This window comes from Fistularia commersonii, chromosome 32 (genome assembly GCF_037954325.1).
Source record: "Fistularia commersonii isolate RoL2024-O1a breed Wild chromosome 32, RoL_Fcom_v1.0, whole genome shotgun sequence".
Classification (NCBI taxonomy): Eukaryota; Metazoa; Chordata; class Actinopteri; order Syngnathiformes; family Fistulariidae; genus Fistularia; species Fistularia commersonii.
Window position 1 is genome coordinate 6,394,457 of NC_141315.1, and position 23,907 is coordinate 6,418,363.

The 23,907-nt window shown below is 42.8% G+C and overlaps 1 protein-coding gene across 1 annotated transcript; it reads left to right on the forward strand.

The window, feature by feature from the left end:
- Positions 1–9,647: 9,647 nt before the first annotated feature.
- Positions 9,648–23,401, forward strand: glud1b (glutamate dehydrogenase 1b). Its single transcript, XM_086139526.1, has 13 exons — positions 9,648–10,223; positions 14,139–14,219; positions 14,728–14,783; positions 15,232–15,295; positions 16,070–16,164; positions 17,723–17,902; positions 19,182–19,319; positions 19,509–19,646; positions 19,803–19,883; positions 20,314–20,437; positions 20,851–20,942; positions 21,165–21,227; positions 22,439–23,401. The coding sequence occupies exons 1-13, from the start codon at positions 9,827–9,829 to the stop codon at positions 22,556–22,558; spliced, it is 1,629 nt and encodes a 542-aa protein (XP_085995652.1). The 5' UTR covers positions 9,648–9,826; the 3' UTR covers positions 22,559–23,401.
- The last annotated feature ends 506 nt before the right edge of the window (positions 23,402–23,907 follow it).

Sequence of the window (23,907 nt, forward strand, 5' to 3'; positions counted from 1 at the left end):
GATGTTCTCGTGAGAAACTTTTCAACTTTTTACCTCTCAGCCACACGTGCACGCGCACGCACACACACACGGTCACACACACACAGATCAGTGATTAAAACGGCAAACATCATTGATGATGAATGTAAAATACGACACGGGTATGAATGGAAAATCTTGTCTAGCCCGCACAGACAGCTGCCTGGAAATCGTTGTCCATTCGGTCCACATCTCCTCAGATATCATAATATAATATTAATAATATCATAATAACTCACACACACACACACCAGTGTGAGTGTGTGGACCTGTACTGTTCTGATGAGCCGCTTTCAGACATCCACATGAAATCAGTTTGTCCCCACAGCAACATCCTTCACTCTTGCATCTATCTTGAAATTCCCCGGTCTTTATTTTGCAATTTCAAATTTCCCCGACGTTACACAATCCGTTGTGTCTCACTGTCTTTATTACAGCAGCATAAGCATTTATCTTAAAGTGGGATAAACAACAACAACATCAATAACAAAAGCAGCGGCAGCAGAACTTGCCTGGCTGTAGCCGACCCCAATTTTTTCACAACTAAATGCAGCACAAATATATTAAAGTGATATTTGTGACATTAAGAACTGCAATACAGCCTAAAGGGGGCTCAAGCCAGCGTCTCTCTGAGACACTCTGGAAGAGCCGCTGACGTAGAACTCGTACCATATCAAAATATGCTTGTATGCCTACGAATGTCTTACTGAGACGCGGGTTAACAATGAGCGCCACTGGTGGCAATAACCTACAGGGTTAGAAAAAGAAAAACACACATATCCGCCTCCCAGTTAGGGATGGGTGCTGGATCAAAAAAGTCAACTGAATAGAGGTTTGAAAAAAAATCCACACACCAAAAGTGCTCAAAAAATAAAGATTATATATACTATTTATAGTACAGAAAACCTATCTTCGCATGATTTTTCGAGCGAAAATAGGGTTTTCTTCAAATACGGCCCAGAAATATGTGTATAAGCACTGCCATCTGAGGAGGAGCCTAGGTTTGCTCAAAATTCATGCGAGTATAGGTTTTCTTTATTATATGTAAAATAAATTATCTTTATTTTTGGAGCACTTTTGGTGTGCAGACTTTTTTTGAACCTCTATTCAATAACCTACCGGTGGAAATTGGTCGACTGTGGGTCGAAGAAAGAGAGGAGGAAGGCATGTCGGAAAAAGAGTTGGTTGGCACGATGCAGAGAAGGACGGTGGATATACTGTGTGTCCAGGAGTCCAGGTAGAGAAGCAGCAAGGCCAGAAGCTTTGGAGCAGGTTTGAAGTTGTACTATTATGGTATTGACAAGAAAAGAAATGGAGTAGAATTATCTTGAAGGAGGAATTTGTTGGGGATGATCAGGAGGTGAAAAGAATGTCAGATAGATTTATGAGTCTGAAATTGGAAATTGAAGGTGTGATGCTCAATGTTGTTAGTAGCAATGCCCCGCAGATGGGATGTGAATTTGAGGAGAAGAAGAAGTTCTGGACTGAGTTAGATGAAGTGATGCAGAATATCCCCAGAGATGAGAGAGTGGTCATTGGTGCAGACTTCAATGGACATGTTGGTGTCGGCAATAGAGGGGATGAAGAAGTGACGGGCAGGTTTTGTATCCAGGATAGGAACACAGAGGGACAGATGGTGGTAGACTTTGCAAAAAGGATAGAAATGGTTGTAGAGAATAACTTGTTCCAGAAAAGACAGGAACATAGGGTGACTTATAAGAGGGGAGGGAGGAGCACGCAGGTAGACTACATCTTGTATAGACGAGGTAACCTGAAAGAGATCAGTGACTGCAAAGTAGTTGGGAGGGGAGAGTGTCGCCAGACAGCATAGGATGGTGGTTTGTAGGATGACACCAGTGACAAGGAAGATAAGGTGGCAGTAGAGTGTCAGGTTAGATTATTTAACAGGATCTTAGAGAGTGAGAAGATGCCTGAAGAATGGAGAACAAGTGTGATGGCGCTTGTTTTTAAGAATGAAATGTGCAGAATTGCAACAACTATAGAGGGATGAAGTTGATGAGCCATACATTGAAGTTGAGGGAACGAGTAGTGGAAACTAGACTGAGAGCAGAAGTCAGCATTTGTGAGCAGCAGTATGGCTTCCTTCCTAGAAGGAGTACTACAGATGCTGTATTTATTGTGAGGACGCTAATAGAGAAGTACAGAGAAGGTCAGGGGGCGCTGCATTGCACTTTTGTAGATCTAGAAAAAGTGTATGACAGGGTACTGAGATAAGAAACCTGGTATTGCATGAGGAAGTCTGGAGTTGCAGAGAAGTATGCTAGACTGGTGCAGGACATGTATGCTGGCTGGGACACAGTGGTGACGTGTGTTGTGGGTGTAATAGAGAAGTTCATGGTGGAGGTGAGACTTCGTCAGGGATCAGCTCGGAGCCTGTTCTCGTTTGCAGTGGTGGTGAGGTCAGACAGGAATCCCCATGGACCATGATGTTTGCAGATGATGTTGTGATCTGTAGCGAGAGAAGGGAACGGTTGGAGGAAAATCTAGAGGTGGAGATATGCTCTGGAAAGGAGAGGGATGAAGGTTAGTTGCAGCAAGACAGAATATATATGTGTGAATGAGAGGAACCCGGGTGGAACAATGAGACTACAGGGAGTGGAGATCAAGGAAGTGGAGGATTTTAAGTACTTAGGTTCAACAGTCCAGAGCAGTGGAGGGCGTGGAAAAGAGGTGAAGAAACGGGTTCAAGCAGGTTGGAACAGGTGGAGAAAAGTGTCAGGGGTACTATGAGATAAAGGAGTATCAACTGGAATGAAAGGAAAGGTGGGCAAGACAGTGGTGAGACCAGCGATGCCGTATGGTTTGGGGACAGTGGCATCGAGGAGAAGACTGGAGGCAGCAGACATGAAGATGTTGAGGTTCTCTTTAGGGTTAAAAAGGATGGATAGGATCAGGAATGAGTCCATCAGTGGGACAGCGCATGTTAGATGTTTCGGAGAGAAGCCAGTTCGGTCAAATTCAGAGGAGGGATAGTGAAGATACTGGTAGATGGACGCTGGGGTTGGAACTGCGAGGAAGACCAAAGAGAAGATTTGTGGATGGAGTGAAACAGGAGATGAAGTTAGTTGGTGTGAGAGAAGAAGATACAGACGGAGGGGGTTGATTCACTGTGGCAAACCCTGAAGGGAGAGACCAAAAGGAAAAGAAGAAGCTAAAATAAGGATCTTCCTCTGATTGAGGACGGCCAGTGATTAGGTGCCACCTTGCAGCAAAAAGGTCCCTGGTTGGATTCCTTTCTGCACGAAGTCTCCATGTTCTCTCCGTTTCTGCCCGGGTTTCCTCAGAGTTCCCTAGTTTCCTCCAACGGAGCCTAAATTATGTGTGTGAATGAAAGGGTGATTGCTTGAAGGTCTCTATATAAGGGTGGTATTTCTTTAGGATAATCAGTATTATAGTGAACAAATGAATGAAACGCCTCTGAGCCACAAACAAGGTGAGCCAACAACAAATGTACCTGGCTGGAATGGCGCAATATGGTTCATTTTGAATTTTTTTGAGGGTAACGTGATCCTGGACGACACTTCCAGTTCTATTCTACATAAACCGGTCAGCGTAATGGACAAACTATAAAACAGAAAATAGGATTTCCTGAAGGTGCCAGAGCTCGGAGGTCTTTCATATCCATTTTTTTAAACAACCCGATCTCTTCTGTGTAACTATTTTTTATATGGAACAAAATGTTGCTGTGAGGCGCAGGAAGGTCCCGACTGCGTGGAAGCTGTGGAATCCAGTGGATTTGTATTCTCAGTGTCACCTTAATGCAGCAAGACAACTGTGTGAAAAGATTCTTGCTCCATCTAGTGTTTGTCTTCAGTCAGTGAACTAAAGCGTGTCAAGTCTGTGCAGGACAAGAACATCCAGAAAACTCTCAGCATTTCTGCTTTAATGTATAAAAAAAAAAAATATATATATATATATATATACATATTATACTTTTTTACATTAAAACATTTGATCTGAATTTTTTTCAAGTCGTGGCTTTCAGTAGATTAACTTGAAGCCGAGGGTTGTCATGATAATCTGTACATAGCCGTGAGAGATTCCGTGCTCATACTTTAAAGCAGTGTGTTTGTTTGTGAGAGTGTGTGTGTATGTGTGTGTGTGTGTGTGGGGGGGGTGCTGTAGACAGACGGCTGGTTCACCAAAAATTGAACAATTACGTTGAATATCGCTAAAAGCCAATTGAAATAAATAGTAAAAGGGAAAAGTCATATCTCATCTCTTCTGATTCAACATTTTTCAATTTTATTTATATTCATGTTATTGTCCATCTTGTATTTTACTCTATAATGAAATTGTCATGATCTTTGTGGCCTGGTTTAGAGCTGTAGGTTAAAGTTTATTGTCATTTGACATTACAGTTACTGATAAGGGACAGTATAAGTTTGCAGAACCCTTATTTTGGTAAAGTCTGACATGTTTGGAGACGATGAAGAAGATGATGATGGTAATATTCAGAGAGGTGGCCTGGATTCAGATCAAACAGTATCAGAGTGAGTTAGTGTTTTCTGCAATAACACGAGTCAGATTTCATACATTGGTAAGATGTTTTCTCGGGTCAGGTTGTAACAGAGATTCAGAATGGACATAAATTTTTCCTCCCGGCTCGGTGTTCATTCACAAACGACGAGGAGAACAAAATATGTGTCGGCCCGATATGAATTATCTCGATGAAGACGCTCAATTTTTGGAAATTGTATCCTCGCACGACCCCGAGTCCAAGGCAGCCTCTTGGCTCTGTCCCACTGTGCCGGGAAAGAACAGATGATGATTGTTATGACTGATCTTTTTATCCCGTTATTTCAACCATGAAAGCACTTCTCAGGAAAGCTTTTCACCGGATCGGTATGTAGTCGGCTACACTGCTTTTTTTTTCATTTTCAATCCGTCCCGGTGTTCAAGGTGACCCTTGGTCAAAGTTGTTGTTTTGGAAGCCTGCATTGCCTCGTGCGTGTTCTGTTCCGCTGCTCCGACACTGTCGGTGCAGAGGAGACGGGGGGACGGCGTTTAATGGAGGAAGTTTAAATAGTTATGGTTCCACTCTCGAAGCCGGAGAAATCACGGGCGGACTCCGAGCCGTCGCCGTGTTCCTCGCGCAATGGAGGTTGGGGTCGCTGTTTGTTCCGTTTGAACCCTCCTGAATTTTCCAGTGGACGCACCATGTGACCGCTGTGAACTGAACAGCCGCTTGTTTAAGTCACCCCCTCCCCGGCTCCCTTAACTCACACCCCCCGCGGTTGGGTGGGCGTTGTCGGGCTATCGGCCAATGAAACGACGGCGTTCACCCTTTGAAACGCAACCGTGATAAATCAGTGTGTGACAGTGCGGGGTGGCGGAGAGGAGATGCAGAGAGAGGCCGGATAAACAAAAGATGCCGTCGACAATATCCCAAAGTCATTTTGATCAAAGCGAACCAACTACGAGTTTGTTGAGTAGATGTTATTTAATTATTAATTCCCCCATCGGTGTAAAGGTCCATCGAGATAAAGGAATAGAAAAGGGGAAGATAGGACTTGTTCTCTGGAACGGAGTTCACGGTTCAAAGTATTCTTTCTAAACTTGGCCGCTGGAGAACGGACGTGCACTCCTCACCTGTCCAAATTGCCCATGCGTGAATTTGAAAAGCAATGAAAATGAAGCGTGTTTTGGAAGGCACGATATCGGACAAATATACCGGACTTTCAAAATTGACAACAATCAACGAAAAACATAGTGTTGGGTTTGACAGTGGTCGACTCATGTTTCTTTTAAGAACCCGGTTCTGCATAAAAATATTTTGAGAAAGGAATTAAAAGAGACAAATATGCATCACAAACTGTGTTCTGTTTAGGGGTGACGGTTTTTTAATCCTTTCAGTCTTGACAGTCCAGTTATGGCTCGCTCAAGGACCCATTTGTCAAAATCTGATGATTCCACCATTCGTGAGGGAGGAATTCTGAACATCCGCTTTAACCCAAGGATGAACATTAAAAGTTTTCCGAGGTAAAAGGTCAAAACCTTCGCTTGAAGTCGATGAGCACTTTGAGGGAGGTGCTTTCAACATCTTGCGATCAAGAAGAATCTGTATGTTATGTTAGCTGAAGGGCAAAGTCACTGTGAACTTGTATCTGTCCTATTCTGGGGAAAGAGATTTCTCTGGAATATCTTCAGGGAATTTCTCGGGATCAGGCAGAGAACATCAACTTGGACCGTGGAGTGAACTGTTTTGAGGACGACAGTCCAAGACGAAGGTCACAGTGACGTCCGTGCCGTTCACGTGAACGCAATGTTTCATAGGACACATCAATGAACTAATGATAATAATATTCAACGTCTCTTTGACCTTGCAAGGTTAGGAGAAATTGAGAAAACAGTCAAATGCTATCAGGCCATCCTCCTTGTAATATTACTAAATGTACAGTTAAGACAGATGTCTTAAAAGTCAAGTACGTACTTCAGTCTCTCCAACTGGGAGGAGACACTGATGTTTTCTACATGCAAAAGATTATCATTTTTATCTTTATCCTATCTTTGCAGAAGAACAGTCAGAGCAAGCATGCATTCAGATACAACACCCGCTTCTATCCATCTCCGTCCGGCCCGCGGAAGGACATTTGTTGGGTTTCATCTGAGTGCTCTGACAAGATATCACCTTTTACAGAGTCAATAAAGATGTAAGGCAGCGCTACAACCGAGGAGATAAGTAAAACTTTTATGGCGCTGGTGATGAAACGTCACTTTGGCAATGTGTCACCTTTAGATGAGGAACGCTGCCTCTGCTGATTGACATCACGCCGTCATGCGGGTGATCAGATCGCTTACATGTAAAACCTGACCGACCAAACCAGCGCTATATCTGCATGAACCGGTCATGTCTTTGAGCTGCGGGCGCAAGAACACGAATGTGTATTTGTACCAGCGCCCCGAGGGGATGATCTAATCTTATCTCCCGTGCAGAGTCCATAGGTGTTGGTCCGGTTAAGGGCCTTCGTTCAGACTAGCTCAGCAGGACTGTTCCTGTCTGTTCTCTGCAAACCTGCATTTTTGTGTAGTCCTGTATAAGAGCCGCACTAGCGGCAATGACCCATAAATGTGTAAGAAGACGTGGCATCACAGCTGCCAAGCGTTTTTCACAGCTTACAAAATCATCCCCATTTAAAATATAGCAAGTGCTTAATGACATTACATAGTAAAGAGCATGAAAGCGACAGTTAATTACAATGTATATTTGTGTAAATGCATGAACACACAAAGATTCAAGTGCTAAATGATGGCACTTTTCATCCACTAAGATGTTGCTGTTGTTATATATATATATATATATATATATATATATATATATATATATATATATATATATATATATATATTAATTTTTTTAAATTTATTAAACGCTGCAAAAATGCCTAGATTGCACAAATAAGAGCAAAAAAAAAAATAAAAAAAATATATATATATATATATATATATATATATATAAACAAACCAATGGTCATCCAAATAAAGCGGACCTCATATAAAGCAGTTTCGCGAACAAATTTTCAGGAAACAAAATGTCTCAAAAGAAAATAGTCCCCCATTGTTTCTTCAAAACAATGTCTGTATATCATTTTGACTAATTGAGCCCTGAAAATAGTGGACCCATTGTTTTTCTAGCATATTATGTTGTTTTCCTATTTAATCCATCCATTTCCAAAACTTTAAGAGAAAGAGCACAAATTAATTGGGGAGACAATTTTCAAACGCCTCCTCACAAATGACACTTTTTACAATCGATATTACTTGGCATCGGTCCTGAGTCGTATTTGACCTTTGTAGTGTTGATTTTATCTCACGTTTTATTTGATTTGATTCATTTACTGTTTGACTGCTGGTGCTCCAATGTAGTCCTTAATATTTATCTTGGCCTGATTAATACTATGTGATAGCCCGGCTTGACCCCCACTTGAAGTTCCCACCCGTCAGCTGTACTTTAAGCGTAAAGTATGGCTTTCTAGTCATTTGCAGCACCACTGATAAGATGTTCAAATATCAAATTCCACTGTGAAAAATCTGCCAAATGTTTTCATGGTCCGTGCTTTGTCAACCGTTATCTTGCACCTCTCTCATGTATGAGTGAGCTGGCCCTGTCTGTGTGCAGTGCTTTTAAAGGCTTCTTTAGAGAGCATAAAAGCTGAATAAATGTGGCTGTTGTCATAGATCAAACTCTCTGCTGTAGTCCATCTATCTCTGAAATGCCAAAGCTTTCAAGCACTTCTCCGTTCAAATAACCTGCTTCTCAATGATGCACACTGACTTCGATAGCCGCACCAATACAGACTGCTCAAGCATCAGTCCTGTCAGAGCTTGCTTATGTTACGCTGTGTCTGTGGCAAAAAGCTTTAGCTATAGATTTTTGGATCAAATGGCACTGCATTACTCCCTGCTTTGCAGAGAGTAATGTGTGACACAATTAAGGGCAATAAAAGAAGAAGCAACAAAGAGATTGTGGACAGACATAATTGATTTCCTGTTATCAGTGAGCAAACTCCCCTCTATTGCTCGGATGAATGTTTACTCGGGAAACATCAGGAGACTGTGCCTAGACTGCATGGAAAAACCTGATACGAGGATGGAGGGGAAAAGTGAGCATAACTGAATATATTTCACTTTTGTATGTATTGTGCATTGATTAATGCCATGCCGTGTCATGAGCAATACGGACAAAAATTGAACATCGATATAACTGCTTTTTTCACCACTAATATAGATATCAAGACAATGGCTTTAAGTAGAGAAGATCAATACCATTCAATGGTTTGTTTGAATTCCAAAGCTGATAATGGCACAGATTAGTAAGAGATGTGGGAATTTACGCATCACAAGAGTGTGAATGTGTGGCGGACTTGGTCAGTTGATCTGTATGGAGGTCACCACAGCAGTTCAGAATTTGAATCAGAATTGTTTGATTGGTCTTCTGGGGAAAATTGTTTTTAGTTGCAGAAGCAGCTCCAACTCAAAAGGTACAAGACATGAAAAATAAAAGTGTCAGTCTAAAACAATATAAACAGAGATGAAGATGCTATGGTTCTCTTTGGGAGTGACCGGGAGGGATTGGATCAGGAATAAGTCCATCAGAGGAACAGCACATGTTAGATGTTTTGGAGAGAAGGTCAGAGAAGCCAGACTGAGATGGTTCGGAGGGATAGTGAATATATTGGCAGACAGATGCTGGAATTGGAATTGCCAGCCAGGAGGTCGAGAGGAAGCCCAAAGAGAAGATTTATGGATGTAGTGAGAGAGGATATGAAGGTAGTTGGTGTGAGAGAGGAGGAAACAGAGAATAAGGTAATATGGGGAAAGTTGATTGGCGGTGGCGACCACTCAAGGTGAAAGTCGAAAGGAAAAGATAAAGATGAAAAATATATAAAAATCAATGTAAAAAACATATTTGAGTATGTATATGCCCCCTTTGCTAATAAGCAGGAAGTGATCGAACCCCCCCGCACATTAAGATAACCCATATTGAAAAAAAAAAAAAGATAACCCATATCCGGTTTCTGGACTCGGGAGCGCGCACGGGGAAAAAGGCAGCCCGCGGGAGCGCGCACCCTTTGGTCCTCCTCTTCCGCGTTCGGAGCCTTTGGCTCGTGCTCCTTTTAAAGCAAACCGACACAACATGCCATTTCCCACTCGGCCAGAGGACCGCACACGGTGAGGAGCTGCAGCGTCGCCCATTCCACCCCCCTCTCCTGCCGTCGCCCCCCCTCATTGTCCTTGTTTTTAGTTGCCTTTAGTTTGCCCGTTAAAACGTTAGCTAGTGCCAGTCATGTATCGCTATTTCGGGGAGCTGCTGAGCCGCTCTGCGGGCAGTGCCCTGGCCTCTGGGTGCGTGGACTCCGCTCTGCCGGCGTCCTCCTCGTTGATGCGGGTGCGTCGGTACGCCGACGCGGCTGAGCAGCCCGACGACCCCAACTTCTTCAGGATGGTGGAGGGCTTCTTCGACCGCGGCGCCTCCATCGTCGAGGACAAGCTGGTGGAGGACCTCCGGACCAGGGAGAGCCCCGAGCAGAAGCGGAACCGAGTGCGGGGGATCTTGCGCATCATCAAGCCCTGCAACCACGTCCTGAGCGTGTCTTTCCCCATCAAGAGAGATAACGGCGAGTGGGAGGTGATAGAAGGTTACCGTGCCCAACACAGCCAGCACAGAACCCCGTGCAAAGGAGGTAAGATACAAGTCGAACCTCCCTTAGTGGCAACTAAGTTAGCTTTAGCCAGCTACTTAGCATCCCCCCGCCCGCTAATTAGCAGCAACGTTCGCCGGTTCAAACCCAACACAGGCGGGCTCCTGTCAACACAGTATTTCGTTAGCAGTTGCCGGTGCCGTCGTGGTTTTCTCACAGTTTTACGTTGTTCTCTGCCGGTGTCATAACGGCGGTTTAGTTGTGTAGTTGCTCACAGGCCACTACCCCGGCCCCCCCTCCCGTAGCACCTCACCCTGACCTTCCTGCTCACCTGTGGCAGAAACCGTTAATGTAGTTTGTTAGCATGCTAGCAGCCGCGGCCCTCCAAACAGCAGGCCCCCCTCTGTGGTCTTTGCCCTGACATATCATCAAACACTGAATATTAGCTCTTTATAGTGGGCCTCATTTGTTGTCATGGATAATTTTCCAGTGGTCAGGTTCTCACGTGTTCAAATATGCCCCAAATACTAAATAGGACCCCAGGAGATCATAATTTGAGGATCAGATGTGGGTGATGTGGTTGCACAGCCTTACATGGCTTATTCTGTTGACCTATTCAGTCAGATGACTCCCAACATGCAGGAAAAGAAGGGCAGGTGTTGGAAACAGGTCACGCTTCATATCATCTCTCTTGACATAGACCAGTGCAGAGGAAAGCTGTTTAATAGGGCTTCATTTGCAGTATGACAGCAGAGCTTCACGATTTTGCTTCACGGTTCACAGTTCAAGGTTCAGACTACATGCGATATAGTTTTGGGGAGATGCAGTGCACTCTGGGTAAATGAACAGAGGGGATTTGATGTATAGGTTGGAGGCGTGATCGCCAAGGAGGGGGGTGGTTGTGTTTCCAGGCACTCCTATTTGTCAGCACTGTGACAGGTGGGGGAGGGTGTTGTGGAGAAGAGGCATTCTCAGTAGAAAGGGACGTGCCATAAATGCAGCCAGTCAGAGGGCATGCCTGAATAGTGCGGACGCTGGCCTGGTATTAACACTACGGGACCCTCTGACAGCACCTGCTTGATGGAGGGAATGTCGGCCTATTCTGGGGACAAACCTACGCCATCCAGATATAATATCCATTGCAGTCTCACACCCAATCCAGTAAATCTCTTCATAAATGAAATCTGTTTCCTTCACTGAGAGTGTATTATGCCCCTTCTGTGCGTGAACCACGAGCAGATTTAGTCTCTTGTGCTGTTTTTTGTTCTGTTTCAAAACTTGATCACCATCAGCCTTGAGGGAAAACTAAAATTTTGACAATTTACCCCTTTTCATTCATACCTTTTCTATGCTGACAGTATTTGAAATTTGCAAAAATTATGCATCAGTGCTCGGTGCTCAATTTTCCACGCATACTTGGACAATGTTTCTTGTAGCACTAAAACACAAACAAAACTGCTTTTTACTGATCAAAATGAGCCAGGAATTCACTGAATGTTAACTAACTACGAAAGAGTTCAGAAAGTCCGATTTTATGTTGAATTCCTGGAAAATAAAGATCTAAGAGTTGTTGTTTTACATCAGGGTTTAATAATTGATTTGGTGCATAGACCACTTGTTCACGTTAGAGTAAACTACAAAGTGCAAAGGCTGATTAGTGTGTGCACAAGTTACTCGTACATCCCTCTTTAGGGCTGGACCTGCATAGTTGTCTTTTGACCAGGATGTCAGTGTCTTTATCCGGCACGTGTGTGTGTGTGTGGTTGCGTTAGCATGCGATCCATTGATTGGGTTCTTTGAACGCTAACTCATTGCACAACACTAAACACTGTGCTTGAGTTTTTTTGTGTCTGCAAAGTTATCAGTATCTTTCTTTCTAAGGGGCTATTGAAGGTGCACTGTAATTACAGTTAAATCTTTAATTTCTCATGGGAAAAAAAGAGGACTGATTATGTTTTAAAAAATGCCAATGAAAGCACCAATGCCTAAAATACAGCTGCACAGATTTCAGTTGCCAAATGTTGATTTAATGCAGTTATTAAATGGCATTTGTTTACGAATTGCTAATCAAAATATATTGCACATTCATGCAAATGCATTTCCAGTAATTTCCGGACGATAAGTCGCTACGTTTTTCACTTATATAAAGATGCAGCTAATATATAGATTTTTTGGGGGGGGCTATTGAGCTTCACGCCGCTAAAGCATTTATCCCCGTCACATCGGACTGATGAAATGACCAGGAAATTCTGACTCCGTTCAACTCTGACACCGAAGAAGACAACTTTGATGGTATCAGTGCGCAGGAGGAAGTCCAAGATAGCGATTTGCTAGCCGGTGTAGCTTATATTGAGGTGCGCCCAATAGTCTGGAAATTGCAGGAAGTAAACCTAGACGTAAAGCAAATTTGCTAAGGGTTTCCCAGGACGTCTGACGTCCAGTTTATTTCACACATCTGCTTCCCATTTTGCCATTCCTGTGTAGTTTTGGGATCTTGCTGTAATAGTGGTTTGGCTGGTTGTTCAAATTGAGGGGAAAAAAAAGATGAAATTAAAGAATGTATATGGTTCTGAGATGGCTATTTGGTTGAGTGGTCACTTCTGACTTCCGAGTACTGGTACTTCGAATCTCCGGTGACTGAATTGCACTTCTTGTAAGTCGCTTTGGATAAAAGCGTTTGCCAAATGACTGTAATGTAATGTACCGCCTGATGGGGGATGGGCGTCCACGTGAGGTTTTCTTCCTTCTATTTAATTTGATCTCTGAGCTTGTGATTGTCCTCCGTTTTTATATTTTCTTTAGCTGAATGGAAGTACAAATGGGAGATGTCCTCAGCTGCTCCCTGACAGATCAAGCTTTTTTTTTTTTTTTTTTTTTTTTTTTTTTGCATTTTTGATTTTTAATTTAATGTTTGCTGTTATCACACAGACCAAAGCAGCTGGTGGACGCAAAATACATGACGTCATAGTGGGTGGGTTCGTTCTATATTTTCTGCCTTTCATCACGTCAAAGTTGAGAGTGCAGTATCCTTTGTGCAGTTTGCCCTTGGTGTGCTTGTGCTCTATGTAAGGGAACCCTTCCAAGCTATTTTTGGTATCACTAGTCAGTTGCACACATTTATGCATTGTGGCAATGAAAAGTCGCAGGGGCGCGCGCGTCTGTACGTGCGCTCGTGCGTTGGAATGATCTCATGATGTTGAACAAAAGCAGACACACCCATGTTACCATGGCAAATGTAGTAAACCCCAAACAGCAGGAATGAATGACTGTATCTTGAGGTCTAGAATTGCGGGCCGGGATAGGATAATATGATTCAAACCTGACCAATCCTGTGAGTTTGACTGCAAGATACAAAATGGATCCTTTCATCCTGACTTTGTTGATTCGGAGAATTCGGAGCATGATTTGTTAACGCAGTATTCAAAGCTGCACTCAGAGCTCCAGAATGTGTTCTATCCCAGCTATTCATGACATCTCCTGTTGAAGCGTGAGGGCAGATTCATCTTCTGACTGTCATTTGTCTCATGCCACACTTGAAATACTTCTGTCAAGCTAGGAGTACAAATATTTGACGACATGCGCAGTGAAGTCTCAAAAAATTTATCCAGACACAGCGCAAATTATAATGTGACCACCTGAAGAAAAGAGGGTCTGAAAAGGTTTCTGAGTGCTTCACAATAGACCTCCTTCGCTTGTCTCCAATATAGTGAAAAGCTAAAATACTTGAGGCTTTTTGTCGTGGAGGGATTGAACTTAACTTTAAGTATATGCATCCTGAATGTGCTCAGTGATCAAGAAATGGTTTCCACATTTTCATGCATTGAAGAAGGTGCAACCTAAAACTAGGATCTTAGTTTCTTTATCATCTGTCGCCCCGAATTCTATGTGAGGTACGGCTGCGCCGCTTTCCTGTTTATATCAGATATTCACCGGCTGGCTGATGTCTTTCCCCCTCAGGAATCCGTTACAGTACAGATGTGTCTGTGGATGAAGTGAAAGCCCTGGCCTCGCTGATGACTTACAAGTGCGCTGTTGTCGGTGAGTATTATAGTCTTAGCCTTCTGCAAAGCCACATTCTGGCTGTCACATCTCTACATTCATATAAAGCTGTTGGTGTCATTGAGTAATTTGAATTAATCCCTCTCGTATTTTGAAGATTTCTGTCCATTAATTTGTAAAAGCAGATACTGATTGGTAACCCTAAGGGGGTAACCAATGGCAGACATGTATCGCTATTTGATCTCCATACTCGAGTTTAAGACAACGGTGTTTTTAAATGACAAATTTGTGAAATTTTGGCCACAAAAACTGGTTAGCACTAGTGGAAAAGATGTTACATTAATGAAAAGTCAATGCAATTCAGTGCTATGGAGTTGGAATGATAACCACAGAACATGCAATGTTTGGAAAGAAAAAGACTCAAATCTGCATTTCCATTCTGTCCGTTTTCAGTAAACGCAGTATACATTTGCAATATGTTTGGATGGAAACCCAATTCCTGTCAAGCGAGTCTCTTCGGTGTATTAAGCTGTATTCTTCTTCCCAGATGTGCCGTTCGGTGGAGCGAAAGCTGGGGTCAAGATCAACACCAGGAATTACTCTGTAAGCCTTTGAAAGTCAATCCTTCCCTTCCAATCCCCAAACCCCTTTCACACGTCATGTAGACATCCAGTGGATGTAAACAGGAGGAATTTCTGTGGGTTTGTGATAAATTTACTTCCAGTCAACTTGAGACTCAAATGGTACTTGTTTTATTCCTTGGTGCAGGCATACAGAAATAACCATAGGTGTTTGTTAAACTAGATTAACAATATTCTGTTTACCAAGTATGCTAATTTAACTTTAGAATATCTGAGGAAAGCCTTGTTGTATATCGACAAGACACGAGTTTTCCATCTGTAAGGCGAAGTCGGCGGGGTTGCCTGCTTCCTAGAAGCAAAACAAACAAAAAAAACATTCTTGTAATGCGATTTATTTTGTACTTCCACTGTGTTGCACTGTAAATGGGGAAGCCTTGTCTTGTAATCTTACTCCTCTCCATCTCTTGCAGGATAATGAGCTGGAGAAGATCACCAGGAGATTCACCATTGAGCTGGCCAAGAAGGGTTTCATTGGTGAGTCTTGAATTCGACCTGATGTTTTTTTTTTTCTTTTTTCCATTTTCCTTAACGTGACACTCTGACTACTCAGCAATCAGGATGTCCAGGATTACTCAGCTAAAATCACCCGAGCCTCGCTAGTCGAAAACATTTCCTGTGCCTACGTGTGCTTTTTCAGCTTGTTCTAGCTCAGGAGGTGCCTGTGTAAACTAAAAAAGAAAAAATGGCAAAAAAGAATCATAAGATCCTGGTTTGAGACTGTTTTTGAAAAGGCCGGAACACAGCAAAACGACCATCTTTTGGTTTGACAAAATGGCTTACTTACTCACTTGGCTGATATTGTTATACATTCTGATTATACAATTTCGTTTGTGAGTAGTGATTTAGCCCCCATACTGCCCGTTGCCCTGAATGCATCAGCCACGTGACGCTGTCATCCCATGACGCTCACCCAATTGTGACAACTTACGAGGGCATTCCTTTTTCATTGTTGACACACAAGGGGCAAAGCGGTACCCGCTGCGCATCACTGCCCTGCCTTGGTAGTCGGGAGTGCAACATGAGCCCAGTCAGAGCTGCCCCTAGTGAGGAATTCTGGGTCACTTTTTCCCTCGTACACTCGCCATCCCCCACCATGTCTGTTTTAGGACACGCATGCGTACATATGACACGAGAACACACAAACACGTGCCGCTTGCAAATTTCAAAGTCGGATTTCTTTCGAAGACTGGGATCAAGTTTAAGTTTTTTTTTAATCTCCCAACTCTCCCGTGTTTCTGTCTTTACCAGGACCCGGCATTGATGTCCCTGCTCCAGACATGAGCACCGGGGAGAGGGAAATGTCCTGGATCGCCGACACATACGCAAACACTATTGCACACACTGTGAGTGCTCAGAAGTAAATGCAAGTCCAGTCTGAGACTTGGCGAGTTTTGGCCTGCATTTTTGAGTAGGAGGAATTAGGAAGGAGTGAGTCATCCTAAACCACAAAACGGTGCCTTTCCGCTGCCTCTCCCTTCCCATCTGACCAAAGAGGCTTTCCTTCTCTCACAGTAGAGGCTTCACATACAGGGGCTACTCTTTTCTATGTTATCAGCAAATTACTCCCCTATCAAAAGCCGTCAAACAGGGAACTGTTTGACTCGAGTAGGAGAATATTTGCCATCTATGTCTAAGCAAATGTTCATGTAGGTGATAACAAAAAAACGGATAGGTCCAAGTGGTCAAAAATGTCAATATTACAGTCGATATAATGTGCATGTACTTTGTAGTTAACCATGTTTTTCATTAGTGATAATGCTGAAACGGATTATGGTAATGAGACGTCCATCGATAAACAGATATTTGACTGTACAATCCAGACTTTTTATACATTTGCATTAACTTACCACTTTTTTTAACCTACTTGGAGCCAATGAAAGCAGCTGTTTGCCCTAACAACTCTTGATTTAATAAGAAGAGATCATCCCATCCAGATGCTGTGGATCCAACGATCTTCCCTCTCGTTTAGCTGTTTTTTCCTTTTTTTTTTTTTTTTTTGCTTTTCATCGACACGCAAGGGAACATTCTTTCACTCTGGTTTTTTAAGTTTGCCAGCTAAGTGCTAAATTGTATGTGATGCTGCCAGATCAAGGTAAAATGTAAAACTTGAAGAGAACGGCAAATGCACCTCCACATAACCCCGTTGTCGATCTCTACACTACAGTAAACCCCTCGGAGTTTATGCAATTATTTTTTTTTATACTGTAAATTGATGATCTTCCCTCCGGAAACCCTCGGTGGGACTTTTAAGTAGGTGAGAAATTCCTGGTCAGGGTATCTGAGGCGAGGGGCCCGCTGGCAGGGTCGACTGTATGTCCATTCAGCTGAGCTCACTGCCTCCGGTGTACAACTACGAACTGGCACCCAAGCATCCTGTACGCGAGACTGGGCTCAATATGTAGTACCACCAACAGTCGCTAGAGGCTGTTTCCTAACTGTCACTGAAAAAAAAAATCAGTGGTTGTGTTTATATGAGATGTCTGGATGGTAACTCATAGTTAGTCTTGCATCTCCCATAATTTGGTGGTTATTAATAAAAGTAGCTGAAAGTTAAAAAGGGAACGCAACGCGTTGTATGAGTTTCCTTCTAACATGATCACTCAGAGTTGATTGCTGTTTTTCCCCCAGTGATAGTGAAAATAATGTGAAATAAGACAAAATACAAGGAAATTTACTAAGATTTATCATGTGCAAAACCAACCATATCTACGTCTTCTGATTGAAGATCAGGGATTCATATACATCAGTGAGCTTTGACTCTTCCAGTCAGTGTGTTGGCGCTCTTTGCAAAGATCAAAGATTTTCCAGTGGGATGAAGCCCAATCAAAGCCTCCTTCAGTAATCTCCAAGCATCTTTTTCTCACTTTGAATCGTGTATTTTTTCTGTTCGCATGCACACAGGACATCAACGCCCATGCTTGCGTGACAGGAAAGCCAATCAGCCAGGGAGGAATCCACGGTCGTATCTCAGCCACGGGCCGCGGTGTTTTCCACGGCATTGAGAACTTCATCAACGAGGCTTCCTACATGAGCATGCTGGGATTGAACCCCGGCTTCCAGGACAAGACCTTCGTCGTCCAGGTACAAACTTCTGCAGTCACTGGAAGCATTTGACGGGCGAGGAAAAGAACCCCAGAGATACTTTCCCTGCAAACGCCATGTTTACTCGCAGGGTTTAAATTTTCATCTGCAACAACAGTTACAGAGCTGTGCCTCAATCAGAGCCGAGCCATCTGTCTCGTCCTTTTCCTGATCTCATCATCGCCATCAGACAAGAGCTTTTTTTTTTTTTTTTGTTTCACAGGATTTTATATCAAAAATCACACAGGGATGCCCCTGTCAATAACCGTTAAATAACACAGCGGGGACCCTCTTACGGTGAATAATACCAAACATTAGCATCAGAAAACTTTCTCTTGACGATACCAATTGCTCCATACAAAACCAGTGACTAAGTAGAAAGATTTAAGAAAAGCATTTATATTTTCTTCCTCTGTTTCACTTCCTTTTGTCTCAACCCCAATTTTGCAATAGATAGTCACACTTACACTTCCCAATGCAGTACACTGGTAGTCTGCTTTCACAAAGTAAGCACTTTTTCTTGGAGCAAGTGATGTAATAACTCTGATAAGGGCCTCTGGTGTGTATGGATTTTTTTTCCCTGTGTAATTTGGACCCAAATCCTTATTTTTCAGTCAAGTGGGCTTTTAAGGACAAAAGATTCAGAAACGGAGCAAAGCTTTCTCTTTAGGGAAGGCTGTAGGAATAGGGGCATCACTGAGGACACAAAGGAGCTGCGTCAATGGATGATCCATGACGTATATGTTCAAACGTCTAATCCCCTGTGTGTGTGTGTGTGTTTCCTGATTAAGTTGTGCTGAGATTCGACTGTCTTGGAGATTAAGTGAAAGAAGAGGGCATGGGGACTATGTGGTATAAAGATGTATATCAATCCATACCTTCTTATGAGCTGGTGATTGCAGCCAAATTTCCTGTCAGGTATTAGCAACATCCCAGTGAGCACCATTATAATCCACTTTTTTCACGAAAAGAATGTGAAATACTTATCTTACAGTGATTTGTCTGATAATGTTAGTGGGTAGATGCTGATACAGTGGACGGAAATAGAACTGTGGGAAGCATAAAACAGAAAGTGGAATGACTAAGAAATGATTTAAAATGGAGGTAGGGGTAAAATAAGTCCAATCTCACCACACGATGGCACCAGAGTGTTGGAATTATATACTTCAGTGCAAGATTGTTAATGCTGTTAACACTGGGGGTTTATTGATGAAATGATGATCTCTGTGATTTATTTATTGATAATGTTTTGTATATATATATTTTTTTGTTTTGCCAGGGTTTCGGTAACGTGGGTCTCCACTCCATGAGGTACCTGCACAGGTTTGGAGCCAAGTGCGTGGGCGTAGGTGAGATCGACGGTGCCATCTATAACCCAGACGGCATCGACCCCAAACAGCTGGAGGACTACAAACTGGTACCGTCATGGCCCCTTACTCTGACTTCCTAGTGAAAGTCGTTTCTCTTTTTGCCTAAATGCGCAAGTTCGCCATCCTCGCATAACACTATCAATGATATTCTTTTTTTTTTGCAAACAGCCTTGTTTTACTTACAAGTTAATGAAACATTATGCTGTCCCCCCTCCCATGTTCTCACACACGACTAGCAACACGGCACTATCGTGGGCTTCCCCGGTGCCAAACCCTACGAAGGGAACATTTTGGAAGCCGACTGCCACATCCTGATCCCCGCGGCTGGAGAGAAGCAGCTCAGTCGTCACAATGCCCCCAGGATCAAGGCTAAAGTAAACACAGCCTTTCCTTTGAGCTTTTACGCTCCTTCCCATGCTGTCTTTTGTTCCAGTCATTATCAATAAATACTAAGAAGCCTGCAATTGTTGATGCAGAGGGTCACGAACCTAATACTGTTAACACTACAACACACTCCCTGTCTGCTCCAGATCATTGCCGAGGGCGCCAACGGGCCCACCACCCCTGATGCTGACAAGATCTTCTTGGAGAACAACGTCATGGTTATTCCAGTAAGAATACATAAATATAACAGCAAGGCCTTCACTGTTCACTGAACTGTAATCTAAATCGCTGTAAATCTGCTTGAATTGTCCAATAATATGGAGGAGTAGAACTTTTTGCGGGTGTGTAAACATCTCTCTCGTTATCAATGATAGTGCATATAGTGTATAGTAAAAAGTAAAATGCATATTATTATATATGTACTGCCAAAATGGAAATTTAACTCCCGTTCAAAGATCAAACATCTGTATATGCAGTCCTCCTTAGCTCCCCTATACAAATGTTGATCTGCTTTACCAGTACTTTTAAATTTTCTCTGTATTTTACAAAAAAAAAATTAGTGATAGGAACATCTTTTTTGGTCTTTGTTTTTTTAAAAGAAAAGCTTTGATTTTTGAAATGGGCAGATATTTGAGACGGTGCCCTCTCGCCCTGTAGGACATGTACCTGAACGCTGGCGGCGTGACTGTGTCTTATTTTGAGTGGCTGAAGAATCTCAACCATGTCAGCTATGGAAGACTGACCTTCAAATACGAGAGGGACTCCAACTATCACCTGCTCAGTGAGTACAAAGCTGCCGTTTGATTTCCCCATAATCCACCAGAACAAGATGAATTCAACGAATATAGTTTGTTTGCAGTACACCAGATATTAGATTTTTAGTGGCTGTGACAACGTTCTACAATAACATGGACAGACATTACTCATTCATCAAACCCAGATCTTTAGTGTGTAGTTAAAACACATTTTTATCACAATTTTTAAATTTTTGTTACTGTCCACAGCAGCATTAACAGTTAATTATAATCAACTCACCTGTAAAATTAGCACACTGGGTAAGGTTTTGGTTTAATCTCACAGAGCAGCCAAAGAGCCAGTGCTCATACAAATGTCAGGTCACTGTAAACACTAACTGTCACTGAGTAATGCAACAAAAGAAATAAACCAAAAAATCTTTGTTGTCTTCCCTTCTAGTGTCTGTGCAGGAAAGTTTAGAGAGGAAATTTGGAAAGCAGGGAGGACCCATCCCTATTGTCCCCACCGCTGACTTCCAGGCCAGGGTTGCCGTAAGTATTATTTGCTGATACAATAACACTCGTGCAAATATATATCCGTGTGTTTCCCTTGAAGGGCTGAGGGTTTTTTATTTATTTTTTGGTACTTCCTGGCTCAGTGTTCGTTGTACAAAAGCTTGCATTTTCTGTCCAGAAAGAATGCTTGCGAAAGCTTGCATTTTCTGTCCAGACAGAACGTTGTATTCATCTCTCTTTTTTTTTTGTTTTTCGAAGGGAGCCTCCGAGAAGGATATTGTTCATTCTGGGCTGGCTTACACCATGGAGAGATCCGCCCGGGTAAGTGACCGCGCCTACTCGAGCTAATAATACTTGTCCTAACTATGTCAAACTCATTTGAGTCTTTTTTTTTTTTTAATTTGAGAGGACATTGAGTGTTGATGCCTGTTTTTGATTAGTAACTAATGATGGAACTGCTAAATTGGAAAAAAAAAGTATCCGTAGGTTGAGGGGGGAGTTCTTTTGCAGTGCTTTTCATTAATAGTATTTGTTAGAACGGTTAAATACGGCTCCACTTAGACTTTGGTAAGCAGAGCTGAGGGACCTGTGATTGGAAAATCAATAGGAGCACTCAGTCTAGTGGTTTCGAGGATTTGAGTCAGTGCTCACTTTGTGCAACTATGCAACACTGCAAATATCTATAATCACAACATCAAATTCAATAGAACTTTGGCTTACCAATTTAATTTGTTCTTTGACTCCGTTCGCAAACCTAAACATTCGCAAAACGAATCAATGTTTCGGATTGAAGTCAACGTAAATTTCTTTGATCAGTTTTACCAGCCCTGAAGCACTTGTCCTCTGCGTTTCCTTTGCTAAATCAGCAGAACTAAAACCTTCTCGCATATGAGGCCCTCGCTAATGCTATCTCCAGGACGATAACAAGAACTTTGCTTCCTTAAAATCGTTACCCCTTTAGCCACATCTGCTGCCTTTCGCACATCTTTGTTCCTCCGGGATTGTACAGATGGTTGACCTAGCTGTGTCGCAGTGCTTGGCGAGATCAGTATCACAAAAACCTCTCAAGTTTAGCTATTATTTCCTTCTTCAGTTCTACTGAAATTCTTAACCTCTTAAACCACTCTCACTAGTTTGAGCTTTTTTGGGAGCTGTATTGAGGGCTAACTTACTGTAAAACAGCGCAAAAATGCATTCACATTCGAACAAAACAATGCAGGTGGTACACACGACTGCCGCCATGCCGCCACAGCACAATGTGGAAAGGCCGTGAGTTTGTTTGTCCGAGGCTTGTTTGCGGCAAAAATTGATCGAAAACTGTTTGTAGGTTGACGTGTTCGCGAACCGATTTTCTACAGTGTCCAGTTTCAAAACGCATGGCCACGGAATGCACAGAAATATATTTGTGAATACGAGTTGTACGCCTGGTACTCAACTTTTGATGTGGCATTTCAAGTCGTGTTAATGTCCCGGTGTGTAGTTTGTGTCTTGCGAGTGTGAGGCTGAAGCGGTCACCTCTGCTTCCTTTTCAGCAAATCATGCGCACAGCAAGCAAGTACAACCTGGGTCTGGATTTGAGGACGGCCGCCTACGTCAACGCCATTGAGAAAGTCTTCAAGGTCTACAACGAGGCCGGGCTTACCTTCACATAAATGGCTAATCACGGCTTCCGCTTCTCCCCCTCTTCCCCCGCCACCCGCCGTCCTGCTTTTAATCACCTTCTCCTGCCTTTCGAACATATCAGCGTCTGACCGCGGCCCCCCGGCTCTGTCACGCACGTCTGTAAATACAGCGAAACACTGGCTAGCCTGACATTTATCCCGTGCTCGTCGGCGCTGCTGTCGTATTTTATCGTCATACAGTTATATTGTGATCCCGAGAGTGACCGACCACTGCGCCGTTTTTCCTGTCTTCATTTAAATGTTCACCGTTGTAGTTCGTTACCCACTTTCCCCTTTGCGTGATCCGTGACTGCGTGTGTGCAGCGACGGTTTAAGCTGACAGCACTACAGATGCCTTATCAGAGAAAGAGGTTTCGCTCTAAAAGGGAGACACTCGAGTTCTACTTCAGTGGCGAGAGATTCAGATTTTTTTTTTTTCCCCGTGCGGATAAGAGACAAGTTAATTTAATGACTTAAATGTTCGTGGTTCTGTTGCCAAGGGTTTAGGATCTCCCAACAGAGAAATCGCGTTTTATTATCTCCTGATTCGACGAATGCGCCCCTGATTCTGCTCTTTTCCCCGCTTTCCCCTGTCGCCGCGTCTCATCTGAAGCCCGCTTCGCTTTTGACGCCTTCACCTGCCAGGAATTAGGATCAGGTTTTGGGGTGAGGCGTCGCCGTGGCCGCCCATCACCTGGCTGAATATTCCCGTTTTATCCGTCCCAATTCCTCACATTGAATTTATTCATGAGGAAATAACTTTATTTTTATTTTGACCTTTTATTTTTAATTTTTTTTTTTTTTTTTTGGAAACAATAAAATGTTATGAAAAGACATGTTTTTTTTGGTTTCTTATTTTTATAGTTTTTAAGAAAAAAAAATGCTTGCCGAAGCCTGTATACAGGAAGTAGTTTTGCTGTCATGAGAGATTTTGCTAAGTCCCTGGTAAGATTTAAAATTAAATATCAATTTAAATGTTGGAAAGCAGAAACCACTCATGGTTATGAACACACATTAGAGGGATCATTTTTGTCCAATGGGAGGCAACTTCAATGCGTTTTTCAAATATGCAAATTGAATCCGGCCCTGCTAACTGTCACCCAGGAGACAGAGATTTTGTCTTTTATGTGCAAAGTACAAGTGTTCTTTACTGTAATACATCATAAATGATGTGAAACATTTATCAAGGGATTTTGCTTTCCATGTCAGGCTTATACAATTCCTTTTAATGTTTCAGGAATATTATGGTATTATTTTTTTGTGAAGAGTCTCAGAAACCTGTGAGTCAAGCCTCTCCCAGAACCTTGGAAGTCCAAAGAATAAGAGCTCGAATAAATTCT